Source organism: Pyrgilauda ruficollis, unplaced genomic scaffold (genome assembly GCF_017590135.1).
Source record: "Pyrgilauda ruficollis isolate IOZ18807 unplaced genomic scaffold, ASM1759013v1 scaffold55, whole genome shotgun sequence".
Lineage (NCBI taxonomy): Eukaryota > Metazoa > Chordata > Aves > Passeriformes > Passeridae > Pyrgilauda > Pyrgilauda ruficollis.
In genome coordinates, this window is record NW_024527155.1 from 8,983,474 (window position 1) to 8,995,782 (window position 12,309).

Sequence of the window (12,309 nt, forward strand, 5' to 3'; positions counted from 1 at the left end):
AGGGAGAGATTTTAAAATGCAGGATGAAAAGCTTGTAACGAACAGTGCATTTCTGAGAGAACTCAGGAGAGATTACACACATTTTCCTACGAGCACACTAAGTATAACTTTTGACTAGACTAGTGTAAGAAGAGAAGGTTTAGTGGCTCTTTAAAACTCAAGTGTGCCTGCTTAGTCAGTCCTAGCTCTCCTTCCACTCCCCCTTCTCCTGCTGCTGGGTAACTTTTGTTGCAATATGGGTGTGACTTTTGATGGAGCTTCCCCCTCCCAGTTATGTCATTACTTCAGTTCCTTTGAATCAGAATAAAAAGTGCAGCAAACTTCAGACTCATTGACTGCAGGCTTAACAAGCGTCGGGGCTTTTCTTCTTTCTGCAGCTTGCAAGGATCTTTGGATTTTGCAAAACAGTTCCAAGAAAACAATGGCCAACTTCTCCTTATGGACAGTTTTTGGATTATGTTTGCTGAAGCTCTGTCTAGCAGAAACAGGTAAGATTTTTATGAATGAAGATGCTTATGATTGTTAAGTTAATGCTTCAGACAGTGAGTGTGCTTCTGCTAGATAGCTAACAGCTTTCTTGCATCTATAAACTTTTATTATTTCAAGTGTTATCAGAGATGTTTTAGAAGTGTAATCTCAGTTGTGCTGGTCTGTACAATCACGGAAAGCTGTGTATTGCTTGTAAAGGGTAATTCCAAATCTGTAAAAACTGAATTGCAGAACATTAAAGAATGAAGTTTAAACTAGGAACAGAACTACACTGGGGAATTCGGAATGGCTCTGGTAAAGCTCAGTTCGACAATGTGACTGCTGTTACAAACGCAGTTTGCTCTCCCGGCTCCCCTTCGGACTGCAGCGAGAAGGGGGTGGAAGGAAGGGGGTGAGCCCCCCCAGCTCACAGCTGCATTCTGCAGCTCACATGAGCCGAAACAACAGCTGAAACAAACTGCATTTGGGCACTGCCTTGCTGCACAAGAGAAAAACTGCAGGGGTCTCTGCTGAAATTTGGAGAGCTTTTATGCCAAGCATGCTTGCTTCTGACTTTCTAAGGTCTCTCTGGGGCTGACTGATGAGGTTTTGGAACAAAGGGGGTTAGAAGTGACAAAGTTCAGTTGTTTATCACTTACCTTCCTGCAGCTCGGTTATGTGCTTCAAATATTTGTATTTAAAAATCTAACGTTAATACAGACTAAAAATAAAGATTTTATGTCTGAAGTGACAGAAAGCTTTTGAAATTTTACATGGTGCAGGCTCAACCATGTTTTAGGGGTATGACCATACTTTTAGCAGACTCTCACTGTGACTGCAACTGCCTTGAGGCGTTTTGTGGTTAGGGATAACAGATGTGCTTCTATATTGTTTTTGTACTCATCGGTTTCAGGAGTCTAACAAAATGCATTTTTCATGGCCATTGTCGCCCAAGGGCTGTGTGTGTATAGCAAATATGAGTCTCATTTGCTTGAGCAGCAGGAGATACTTCTGTTAATGGTTGCAGCGCTGCCAGGCTGGGAATGGGTGTGTCGGGGGGAACAAGTTCCCAGTGCTTCTGTGATAGCTGAAGCAGTCTCATAGCTTTTCTGTCTAAAATCATATGTACATCGTACCAAAATGCTCTTGCTAAGATCAGGTATATAGACAAAGCCTTAAGAGAAAGGACAGGGCTACTGTAGGCAAGTAAGGTATGTCTAAGATGTGTTTAAATCCTTGGCTGGGTCCACGTCTGTGCACTGTATAAATATTATAACTGCTCGACTGATTCTTACATCTGTGAGCTGCCTGGAGTGTCCTAGAGAGCAGGGTCTGCACTGACTCTGGGAGTAATGTGTTTTTACAGTGAGACAGAAAGCCCCATTATTGAGCCCTGAACATAGTTATAAAAAGTGTGTCAAACTTCACATATGCCCTCCAGGGAAGGTTCTTTACTGGCTTAGTAAGGTATTAGAATATAGCTACAGTTTATTTGATTTGGTATACAGTACATTCCAGCATGACTTTGTAGTCAGTAATGATTTCAAAACAGCAGTTGACGGTGTTGTTTTCTATTTTTAGACAGTGATTTTGCTGTGTATCATAGACTAATGGCTATTGCTGCTGGGAAACTCCTGAACTGGAATTTTGATTATTTTAGTACAGAATTTCAGGGAATTACTCTTAATGTGATTCAGAAGGAAAAATGAGATACAGAGAAAGCTGGAAAACTTACTCATCCTGATTTCTGTGGTGGTGTGACTATACTGTCACTGATATGTTTCTTACTCTTGGTGTTGACATGACTTGTCTAAGGAGTCTGGATCCTGGAGCATGTAGGTGCTGATATCTTGGTTAATGATGTTTTCAGAGGAGATTTTCTCCTGTAAGCATTATGTATTTGTAGAAATATTTTTCTCAAAGTTTTCCTTCATTAACACAAAGCAAATCCTAGAATTTTGACCCCCAAACTTGGAAGAAACTGGAAGAGAAGTAGTAGTGGTAAGGATGAAATGGAAAGAGGGAGAATGAGTGTGCCTATGGGAGGAAGGAGTTAGCCCTGGAGAGGCTGCCAGAGCCCCATTCCAAGGTCAGGCTCTGAGACAGGGCTCCTGCAGCTGCTGGTCAGTCACAAAGGAAGAGACCTGCCTGCCCCTCAGTTTACATATCTCTCCTGTAAATTTGTAAATAAAGCAGTTTGAAGAAGCTCTTTGTGCTAGTTTATTTTCACTCAGTCCTTACAGTGTGTATCTTGGCAGTTTCCCAAATCTACAAAGTAACTAGACTTTATTAAGAGTTCACTTGAACTTTCCATCATTGTTCAGTGGAGGGGTTGTGGAGCTATCCTGGAAACACTCGCACACGCAGAGCCAACAAAGCATGGCCGGGGATTGTTTTGCAATCTTTGGAGAAATGTTGGAAGATTCTTTAGGTACTGGTGTTCACCACAATGAAGAGCCATTACCTTGAAAATAGGAAGTCAGAGAAAGACTTAATGAGGAGAGATACCATCGTACAAATGAGGAAGAACTTTTTTAAGTAAATGCTTTTAAAACCACTGGTAGCCCTAGCCAAGGTTAAACAAAATGCTCATCCATATGTGGTGTCTCTTCCTTTCCAGAAGAATTCCCATGACTTTTATAGGCCTGAATTGAAGGTAGTGTGAATTATTCATCTATCACCTCAACATGAATGAGGTTTGACTGTATCAAGAATGTGCCAGGAGTCAGAGACATCGCGACATGCTGATAGACAGATAAACACCAGGGAGAATCATGAGCTCATTACTCCTAAAATACTTGTTGAAAAGATGTGATAGTATTTGATAATGCTAGTTCTGAATGTAGTTGACTGGTAGCAAAACACGTTGTAGAGAAGCAGAGATAAAGCAATGTAGAGTTCCTTTATAAGGAGAGGGTAAATCAGTCATGGAAATTAAAAGTTTTTTGACGTTCCAAATGCTGTAAAAAGGTTTCTCCGTCTGCTTTCTAGTCTTCTTGCATCACATTTTTGTTCCAGAACTAAGGGGTAAGTGTTTGAAAATACAGTCGATATGGAAGATGATAATTCTCCCCTTCATATATCACTGTTTGGCCTTTTATTTCAAGAGAATACTATGTGAGAGAGCAAGGGAAGGAGTTCTGCAAAACTCACCTATAAAATTGGGTTTTCCAGGACCAAGGCTCAATGTACATCTGTGAAATATAACTTCACAGAGAAGATAATTGTGAAACAAACATGACCCATCACAGTAATCTTGCCTACTTTGAAAACAATGCAACATTGTACTGGAACAATTAATGGTGCTCAAAACACATCATATTTTAGAATCAGCTGGCATCTGGGAGCATGCTGATTCAATTTGTCAGCATTAAACTGAATTCTCAACATAGAGAAATGGAAACTTCCAACTTGCTAGAAAACAGAACACATCCACAGTCTAGTGTGTTCTTTGCCTTTACCTGTCAGGGTTTCTGTGTGATAAACCTGGTGGTTTGGACCATTCTCTGTGTGTTATCCACGACTGTGGGCGGGAAACCAGTTTGGTGTAGCTGCTGGTCATTTTCCAGGAGTCCATCATCTCTTAACAGACAGCCATCTCTCCCTCCCAGAGAGGTAATCACAATTTCAAAGCTATCAGACGCTGTAATTATCAGTGGCCATGATGGGTGCTGCTAATAGCAGTGGCAGAGAGGATTGTGTCAGTGCTGTGTGTTTATCATTTCCTCCCCGCAGTGCCTCGGCAGCAATATCAGTAGCAGCTGGCTGTGATTTCCCTCCCTTGCCGCGGCTGCCGGCGCTGCCCCCGCCCAAGGACGGCAGAGCAGCTCCAGCTCATCCTATGAGTGAGTCTGCAGGCGGTAATGTGAAGTGGCAACGGAGGAAAAGAGGGGTTTTCCTTGGAGAATCTTTCCAGTCAGACAGAAAGTTCAGCTAATTGCAATTTAAAGTTCAAACCTCCGTGACTGTTTCCTGCCTAACGAAACCTGCAGTCATTTTTTGAGTCTGTGCTTTCAATTAGGAGCATAATTGAACTTTCTTTTGTAAGCAATGGCTTTGGGACTTTCCAGTTCCTCTACATGACAACACTGGCAACTTTATATAATGCAGCTGTCTTATTTTGGTACAATAACCTTCAATTCTCATATTGTGAAACATTAGAAAAAACCTACCCCAAACAACAAAAAAACCCCAAAACGCCCTAAAAGGAGTTGAAGAACAATCTACAGTTTTAGCCTGTTTAGTTAAAAACATGAAAGCACAAGCAGGGTATGCTAATTCAAAGTAAAAATCACAGAGAAGACCTGAATTCTACTTGCATTTGGAGTTTGAAAAATACTTTGCTTCACTTTTTTTTTCCTCTTTTCTGTTGATGATTGATGTAGCTTAGTAGTAGCTGGAAACTCTTAAGAGACTGTGTTGTGTCTTAAAAAAAAAAAAAAGAAAAAAAGAAAAAACGCCAGACATGCAGCAGCTGTGTTAAAACTTCATCCCTCTGCTAATGATACTCTTCCAAAAGCAGTGTGAGAGGGTTGTAAAAGAGATTGCCAGGGTACATACTGATGGCTGCCTAGGAAAAGGGCATTAGCCTGCAATCCTCAACTTCACAATTAATGTTTTACTAAATACCTGCTTTCCTAAATAAGATGCTGCCTCTGACAGAACGTGTAATAGTAAGAAAAAAACTGCCATGGCATAGCTTTTGTTAATTATGTATGTCTCACAGTGACAGCATGTTAGCAAAACAGGTTCTCAGAAGTACATTTCCCTAGGGGGCTTTTTTATTGTTATTTTTGTTAATGGATAGGTGTCTGTAAAGAAGCAGGGTGTGGTGTGTGTGGGTAGCTGTAATGAATAGTTTCTCGCAGAGTTCCCATACAGAAGAAGAGGTTAACTGAAGCTCAGTGGATGTTCTGTGGGCACCCAGACCCCTGCGAGCCGGTGTGAGCAGGGGCAGCAGATGAGAGCACAGGCAGCAAGCACCAGCTTTGATGGCCAAAGCGGTGTGTGAATTTGGGCACCAGCCTTGAGCTGCAACAGAGCTTCCCAGCAGGGAGGCGTATCAGCCGGGGATGGGGTGGTGCGTGCCAGGGCAGCGAGGCTGTTTGAGCCCGCATGCCCACGGAAACCAGACGGAACAGGCTGCAGTGTGCTCCTCCTGCAGCGGCTCAGCCGTGCTGCAGGGCTGGCTCTGATGGCAGCGCTTTGCCTGCGCTTTGCCATCGGCCAGCTCGCCTCTTTGAGACAAGGTGGAGTGTCCCTGTGGTGACAAAATATCTCACTGCTAAGGACAGCCAGGTCTTCCCAGCTCCATCCTGGTGCTCTGGATGAAGCTTCTGCACAAGGAAGATGGAGTAGTTAACCAGGCAGGTTCAAGGGAAAGTAGTATTTGCCAATTATAAAGAAACATGATCCATTCATAATGGAGACACTGAGGGTGCGGCCTGAACGCATCTTTCACTCACTTCCTTATTTTTCCTCCTCCTCCTTGATTAGGTGTCCTTCATTACTTACACGTCCTTTCCCTTTTCCATCATTTACACAGGTGTGTAAATGTAGAAAAAAGCTTATTTTGCTAATGAGTCTTCATATTTATAAATGCAGGGCTTTGTTTTCCATTCCTATATGTTGTTTATGCATAAATCTGACCTGTAGAAACCCTTAGAACATGGAAGTGAAATAATACATATTTTGCTTAAATCAATTTCACCAGTAGCTGTGCTGTAAAAATCAGATAAAACTTTATTGCTCCGACAGTTTTATCCTGTTTACTTGTGTGTTTGCTATCTATATACACACTGAGGACTGGCAGCCTTTTTCAGTTCAATAGCAATTGGTTCCTGTTAGACAACAGCAGATGCAAAGTAGAGCTTCATTAAAGAGTTCTTATTCCATGCTTATCTTTTTATGATTAGTGATGTTTAAAGCAGTTTGCCAAGTGATAACTGACTTACATCCATTGCTCTGCTGTCAGAATGAACACTTCTTTAGGTTCAAGAACTTGAAAATTTATTTAATACTTAGCTGAAGAATAGCATCTTAAATTTAGTCAAGTTTTGCTCATGTTTGAAGCAGTATTCCTAGTGATAAATATCAACTGTCTTATTGAGATTTTGGAGGTATTTCTACTTAAAGCGTGATGCTCTGGGAAAGGATGTAGGGCTGGAGTGTCCAGTGACTTTGGAAGGTTGATATTAAAAAAATACCACTCTTCCCATTGCTCTAGTCAGAGTAATTTTGTCTTGTGAGGAGCACAGTCTGTCCTAGCACAGAAAATAAAAATGTCCTCCTTGAGATTGCGTATTAAGCTCCAAGCTTTTAAACTCCTCTTTTCCAGAATTAAGCTAAATCATTTTATAGACTGCTGAGAAGAGACACTTGGTGGTTCCAGGTCATCACTGAGTGGGCACAGCTAAGGGTTTAGAGAAGCACTTATCCCATTGACAATTCTTGTATTAAAAGCAGTAACTGCCAGACATTTTGAGCATGTGAGACACATTCCCATGGTGACTGCCTAGAGAAAAGTTTCTTTCCTGCATTTGTGGCTTGCCTCAGTAAAACCCTGAATCCATTTGCTCCCTGTTGTGGTATAAAATATTGCAGAGCGCTTTTAAGAATGTCTGTGATGATTTTTGCGTCTTGTGACATTTCTACAAGATCAGTTCTATTCACTCTTTTTTTTTTTTTCTTTTTTTTCTGCTTTTATTCTTATGGCTTAATTTCCTGGCTGCTTTTTGGGTGGGAAAAGATTACAGTAGTTTTGTTCTATTTTCTCAACATACTCTTGACCTGCCAAGTCTCACACATTATCCAGTAGTGATATTGCTTGTGCTTACACTGGACAGAGCACAGCATTATCTGTTTCTTTAAAACAGTGAAACAGGGGCAATTTAGAGCATCACGAAAGAGTGAGATCAGCACAGTTATTCAGGTGATTATTCAGGGGCATCTCTAGGCATATACGCTAGACAGTGTTTTCTGTCTCTGTGGGTTCATGGGGATTAGAAAAAGCCCAGTTGTCCAGTTCTCCAGGAGGAGACAAATCCTGTGAGTAAGAGATTGTTAAGACCAATGACTAAATCTGAATTTGCTTCCTGATAATGCTTTGATGGGAGCTTATTTTAATTCAGGTAGTACATATAACAAGTAGTTTGTGTTTCTTTCTGGAGCTGGAAATCATTTTTCCTCTTCTTTTATATTTCTTAACAACTCCTATTACTTATATATACGTGCCAGTGGGGACCAGACCTATTGTACATTGGTGCAACATAAATAATATATTGCTTAAAGGATAGTGCAAGACTGGTAAGATGTTTCTACAGTACCCTTTAAAGAACAGTAGAATTTCTATCCAAAATTTTGTGTTTGCAGATGAATAAACTCTTTAATTAACTTCTTTTGCTGAGAAAATGAGGAAAAATTAAAAAAGCTCTCTCTGCCTGACTAGGCTATCCTTAAAAATAAAATGTAAACAGTGTTATTTGCTTCAATGGCATCTGTGTTATCACAGGCTCATTGAAAACATAGACACAGCACTGAAGGTCCTGGGCCCAGCAAGGTTTATATCCATTAATAACCTACAAAAGTATTTATTGATAACATTTACTTGATACACATCCACATCTTCAAAGCTCATGGTAGACGTTAGTAACAAAAACAAGTGGTCTCTCCTCAGTATATCCTACAGTACCTTAAACATTCAAAAATTTCAACACCAGCACATGTCTGAGATGTATTCCTTTTGTTTTTCATCTGCTGGATTCTTCTGACTATTGTAGAAGAATTCTTGAAACAGGTTTGCCATCTTAGCCTTTCTCAATGTATCACTTTGCAAATAGATGGTATCTCTGTTGAAATTTTGTTCCTTCCCCCCCCCCCCCCCCCCCCCCAATTGCACGGAGTTTACATAAATGTTACAACATTTGGTCAAGAGGGAGTTACCTTATCTGGTGGATTTCATCAACACCTTCAGCAAAGCTGGAGTCAGGCTGAATGCATTTAAATTACCCTAGAACTTAAAATTTGAAGTCTAAATAGAGTAGTATTTAACAGAAAAAGAATATTCCCAACTAGTGAGAAAGAAGTGAACTGACAAACATGCTGCCAGCAGAAAATAATGATTTGTGATTTTTGTAGCCCATGGGAAATCAGTGTTTTTATCCCCACCTCACAGGTAGGACAACAGAGAGACAGCAGTGTAGCTGTAAATAGAGCATCTTCTCCAAAGCCCCTTGTCCCATCAATAAGATCAGTGCCTCTTTTGCCTCAGTTTCAGAAAGCTGGTATCATTTCACATGCAGTGCTATTTCAGATGAAAGAAGCATTATGATTAATTGTAAGAAAAATGTGCTTGTGGAAATATTATTCTACTGGGTAGGAAGTGAACAAGAACACAGAGGACCAGAGCATTCTCTGAAAACTGTTACCGTAAAAATAGGAAACTCTCTTCAGTTTACTGTTTAGCAATCCATCACTGAGTCTGGTTGTGCAATCCTTCCTTCAGCCAAACAGTATGTGTGAGAAAATACCCCTTATGAGTAAGAGTAAGTGTTTTCCTAATTTTTGAAACACCCATACTGATGCCTTAAGTTTTAGCTTTCATGTTTTGCAGATTCTGTTCTGCATTAGTACATAACTCTCAACTTTACATAAAGTGTTAGCAAGTTCTCCTCACAGTTTAATTAGACAAAACAATCCTTTTCCACCCTGAGAACCAAGGACACCAATGCAGCTTCAGCCCCAAAAAGTATAAACAACAGCGAATTGAGGAGAGCAGTCAGGGAGGATGGGACTTCATAACCTGAAGCTGTAACTGGACAATTAACCCAATATGTAAATGGACCAAAATTTATAAAAGTGCAAAAAATCATGACCTGTTGTTCATCTTGGGTGTAGTCATGGCTGGACTCTGGTAGTGCCCAAGGTGTATCCTTTGAAGTCCTTCTAATAAATACCTACCTTATTCCTTTAACTCCATCTAGCCTCTCTTCCAGGTAACCTCTCAAGGCATCAATACAACCAACTTTTTGTAGACCTACACTGAATTTCTTAACAGTATCAGTCTTCGGTCTGACTGTATTACTCATAGTGCTCTGGTCATGCCATTTTATCAACACAGCCACAATCACATCACTGTTGACTCACAGCAATTTCAAGGCAATGTATTGACACCTTTTTTCCACCCCTGATGTGATACAAATATATCCACAGTGATAGTCGTGGCAACGTGACTAATTGAAATATATCTTTTGCTTTTTAACTTACTGGTTTTGGTACCTTGAATTGATTTCTACATTGGAAGTAGCCCAATATCTCCCACCCTTCCAGAGAAAGTAGTTTTATGAGTTCAGGTCAATTAGCCATTTGTTATAGCAAGGTGTGTCTAAAACATGTTTTTAGGCTGTTCAAGGAGGACAAGAGGATCTGTGCATGGTGATGTGTAGCAAATCACCTGGAAAAGTGATTTTTCACTGCATCAGCTACTTCTGCTGTTTCTAAGACACCACAGAATCACAGTATGGCTTGGGTTGGAAAGGACTTGAAAGATTACCTCGTTCCAACCCCTGCCATGGGCAGAGATGCCACCCTCTAAATGAGGTTGCTCAGTGCTCCATCTAACCTGGTCTTGAATGCTTCCAGGGGTGGAGCTTCTCTGGGCAGCCTGTTCCAGTGCCTCCCACCCTCACAGTAAGGAACTTGTTCCTAACATCGAATCTGAATCTTTTCTCTTTTAGTTTAAACTGCTCCCCCTTGTCCTATCACCATCTGCCTGTGCAAAAAACTCTCCCTCTTTTAAACAAAACCCTGTAAGTACTGCAAGGCTGCAGTGAGGCCTCCTCAGTGCCTTCTCTTCTCTGGGCTGGAGAATCCCAGCTCTCTCAGCCTCTCTTTGTAGGACATGTGCTCCAGTCCTCCAGTCGTTTTCATGGCTCTCATCTGGAATTGCTGCAAAAGGTTCATGTCTTTATGTTGGGGACTCCAGAGCTGGGTGCAGCACTCCAGGTGGGGTCATACAAGGGCAGAGTAGAGGGAAAGAATCACTTCTTTGCCCTGTTGGCCATGTTCCCTTGGATTCAGCTCAGGATGCTGTTGGCATTTTGTGCTGGGAGTGCTCACAGGTGGCTCATGTCCACCTTTTCATCCATGACAAATCCCAAGTTCTTCTCATCAGGACTGCTCTCAATGAGTTTTTCTCCCAGCCTGTACTCTTGTGTCCTGGACGAATGCTTTGTCTAGTGCTCTTGATAAACCACTTAATGAATTTTGCTTCAAGTAATATCCTTGGTGTGAGGAAAAATATCATGGTGCTTTAATAATTAGTAACTGTCTCAAATTTTGTATTTATTAAGATAGCATATTCCCAAATTGATGGTTGAATTGACTCATGCTCAAAATGAATCCAATGTCATAGAACTCACTGTACCTGAACTGAGGTCTGCCATTGTATAATTTACCATTTAAATGTGGATTTAGCTCTGGATCTTCTTGTAAAATCCAGCTATATCTTGTTAAAACAAGTTACTAGATTCAATGAGCATCACAACAAAATCACTGGCTTCACAATGATTCCAGCACTTTTGGGAAACAATGATGCTTCAATATTTGAGGATGATTACATACAAGCAGTAGTGCGTTGCCTTTATGTATCTCCACTGCCTAAATATATGTAGGATTTAATGTAGTATTTGAAATCACAGAATATCAAGGCCACACTGCCAGTGCCTCTTTCTCATTCTTCCCTCAAGCAAGAGAATCTTCACTGCTTGTAATGAATTTTTATATTTAGATAAACTTTTTTAAATAGGAAAAATATCACTATTCCCACCATATTTGTGATAGTAATAGTGTTGTGTACATCCTAGTGTTTATTGCAAACTCTAGTTATTAAACATGCCTTTTTATGCAACCAGTTTGAAAAGAGTCATAACTAAAACTATGAGAATTATTAAAGAAATTTAACTGCTCATGTAGCTTAGTGTATGAATAACCTGCATACATCTTAGGAAAGTTGCTTCCTAGTCAGCATTTTCAATATAAATCTCAAGATTCTTGAAACCCTAGTATATGTGTGGATAGAGCCACAAAGACTCTAGAAAACAGAAATATTTTGCCACCAAAAATTCCAGGAGAAGTTGCCTGCTGGCCTAGGCAATCTGATTACAGGCTATGGGATCCCCGTCCTTCTTGTATTAGGGGAAAAACAAAGGGAGTAGTGGGTGTGAAAATATTCTCTTCCATCATCAGAAGCTTGCATGAGAACTTCGACTTCTACAGATTCTGTCCTACATTGTGAGGCACATTCTGAGCAGCCTTCCTTTCTTCAGTATGTCTACCAGAGTAATGTTATCTTTGTTTTAACTGGCTGGCTTTCAGTGCTTTTGAAAAGATTCCCGAGGTTCCTTTCTTGGATTGGATAAGTGACAGAGCAGCAAATAGGAGAAAGGTCCTTTGGGCTCCAGGCTGGGGATCTGTCTGCTGAGCCACTCTGAGTGTCAACTGCTTTTATCCCAAATAACTGAGTCGGTCTAACAGTGAAAGTCAGACTCCAGCTCTTATTCTCCAGCTTTGTTTCATGTGTTTCTTCCCCTGGGTTGCATGGAACTGATCCCAGCTGATTCTCCTCAGAGCCCTTGTTACTCAGCCTTTGGGGTTAGACTACTCACTGTACAGCCTGGAGCTCTCCTCGTATCGGCAATGTTGATTATGTTTTCATCATTTCGAGGGGGGCATATCAGATAACTAATTGCAGACTGTGATATCACTGCCTGCAATTTTTCCCCCGAGGTGCTGCGCAGCTGTACCACGTTCTGCTGGAGTCTGAAAACTTTCAGCTCCCTATTG

The 12,309-nt window shown here is 40.9% G+C and overlaps 1 protein-coding gene across 5 annotated transcripts in view; it reads left to right on the forward strand.

The window, feature by feature from the left end:
- Window positions 1-343: 343 nt before the first annotated feature.
- CD44 (CD44 molecule (Indian blood group)) overlaps window positions 344-12,309 on the forward strand; it is a 48,990-nt gene continuing 37,024 nt past the window's right edge. For all 5 annotated transcript variants that reach the window (XM_041481281.1, XM_041481284.1, XM_041481282.1 and 2 more), the window contains exon 1: window positions 344-488. In XM_041481281.1, coding sequence (XP_041337215.1) covers window positions 422-488 — 67 coding nt within the window. In that variant the 5' untranslated portion in view covers window positions 344-421. The remainder of the gene's footprint in view (window positions 489-12,309) is intronic.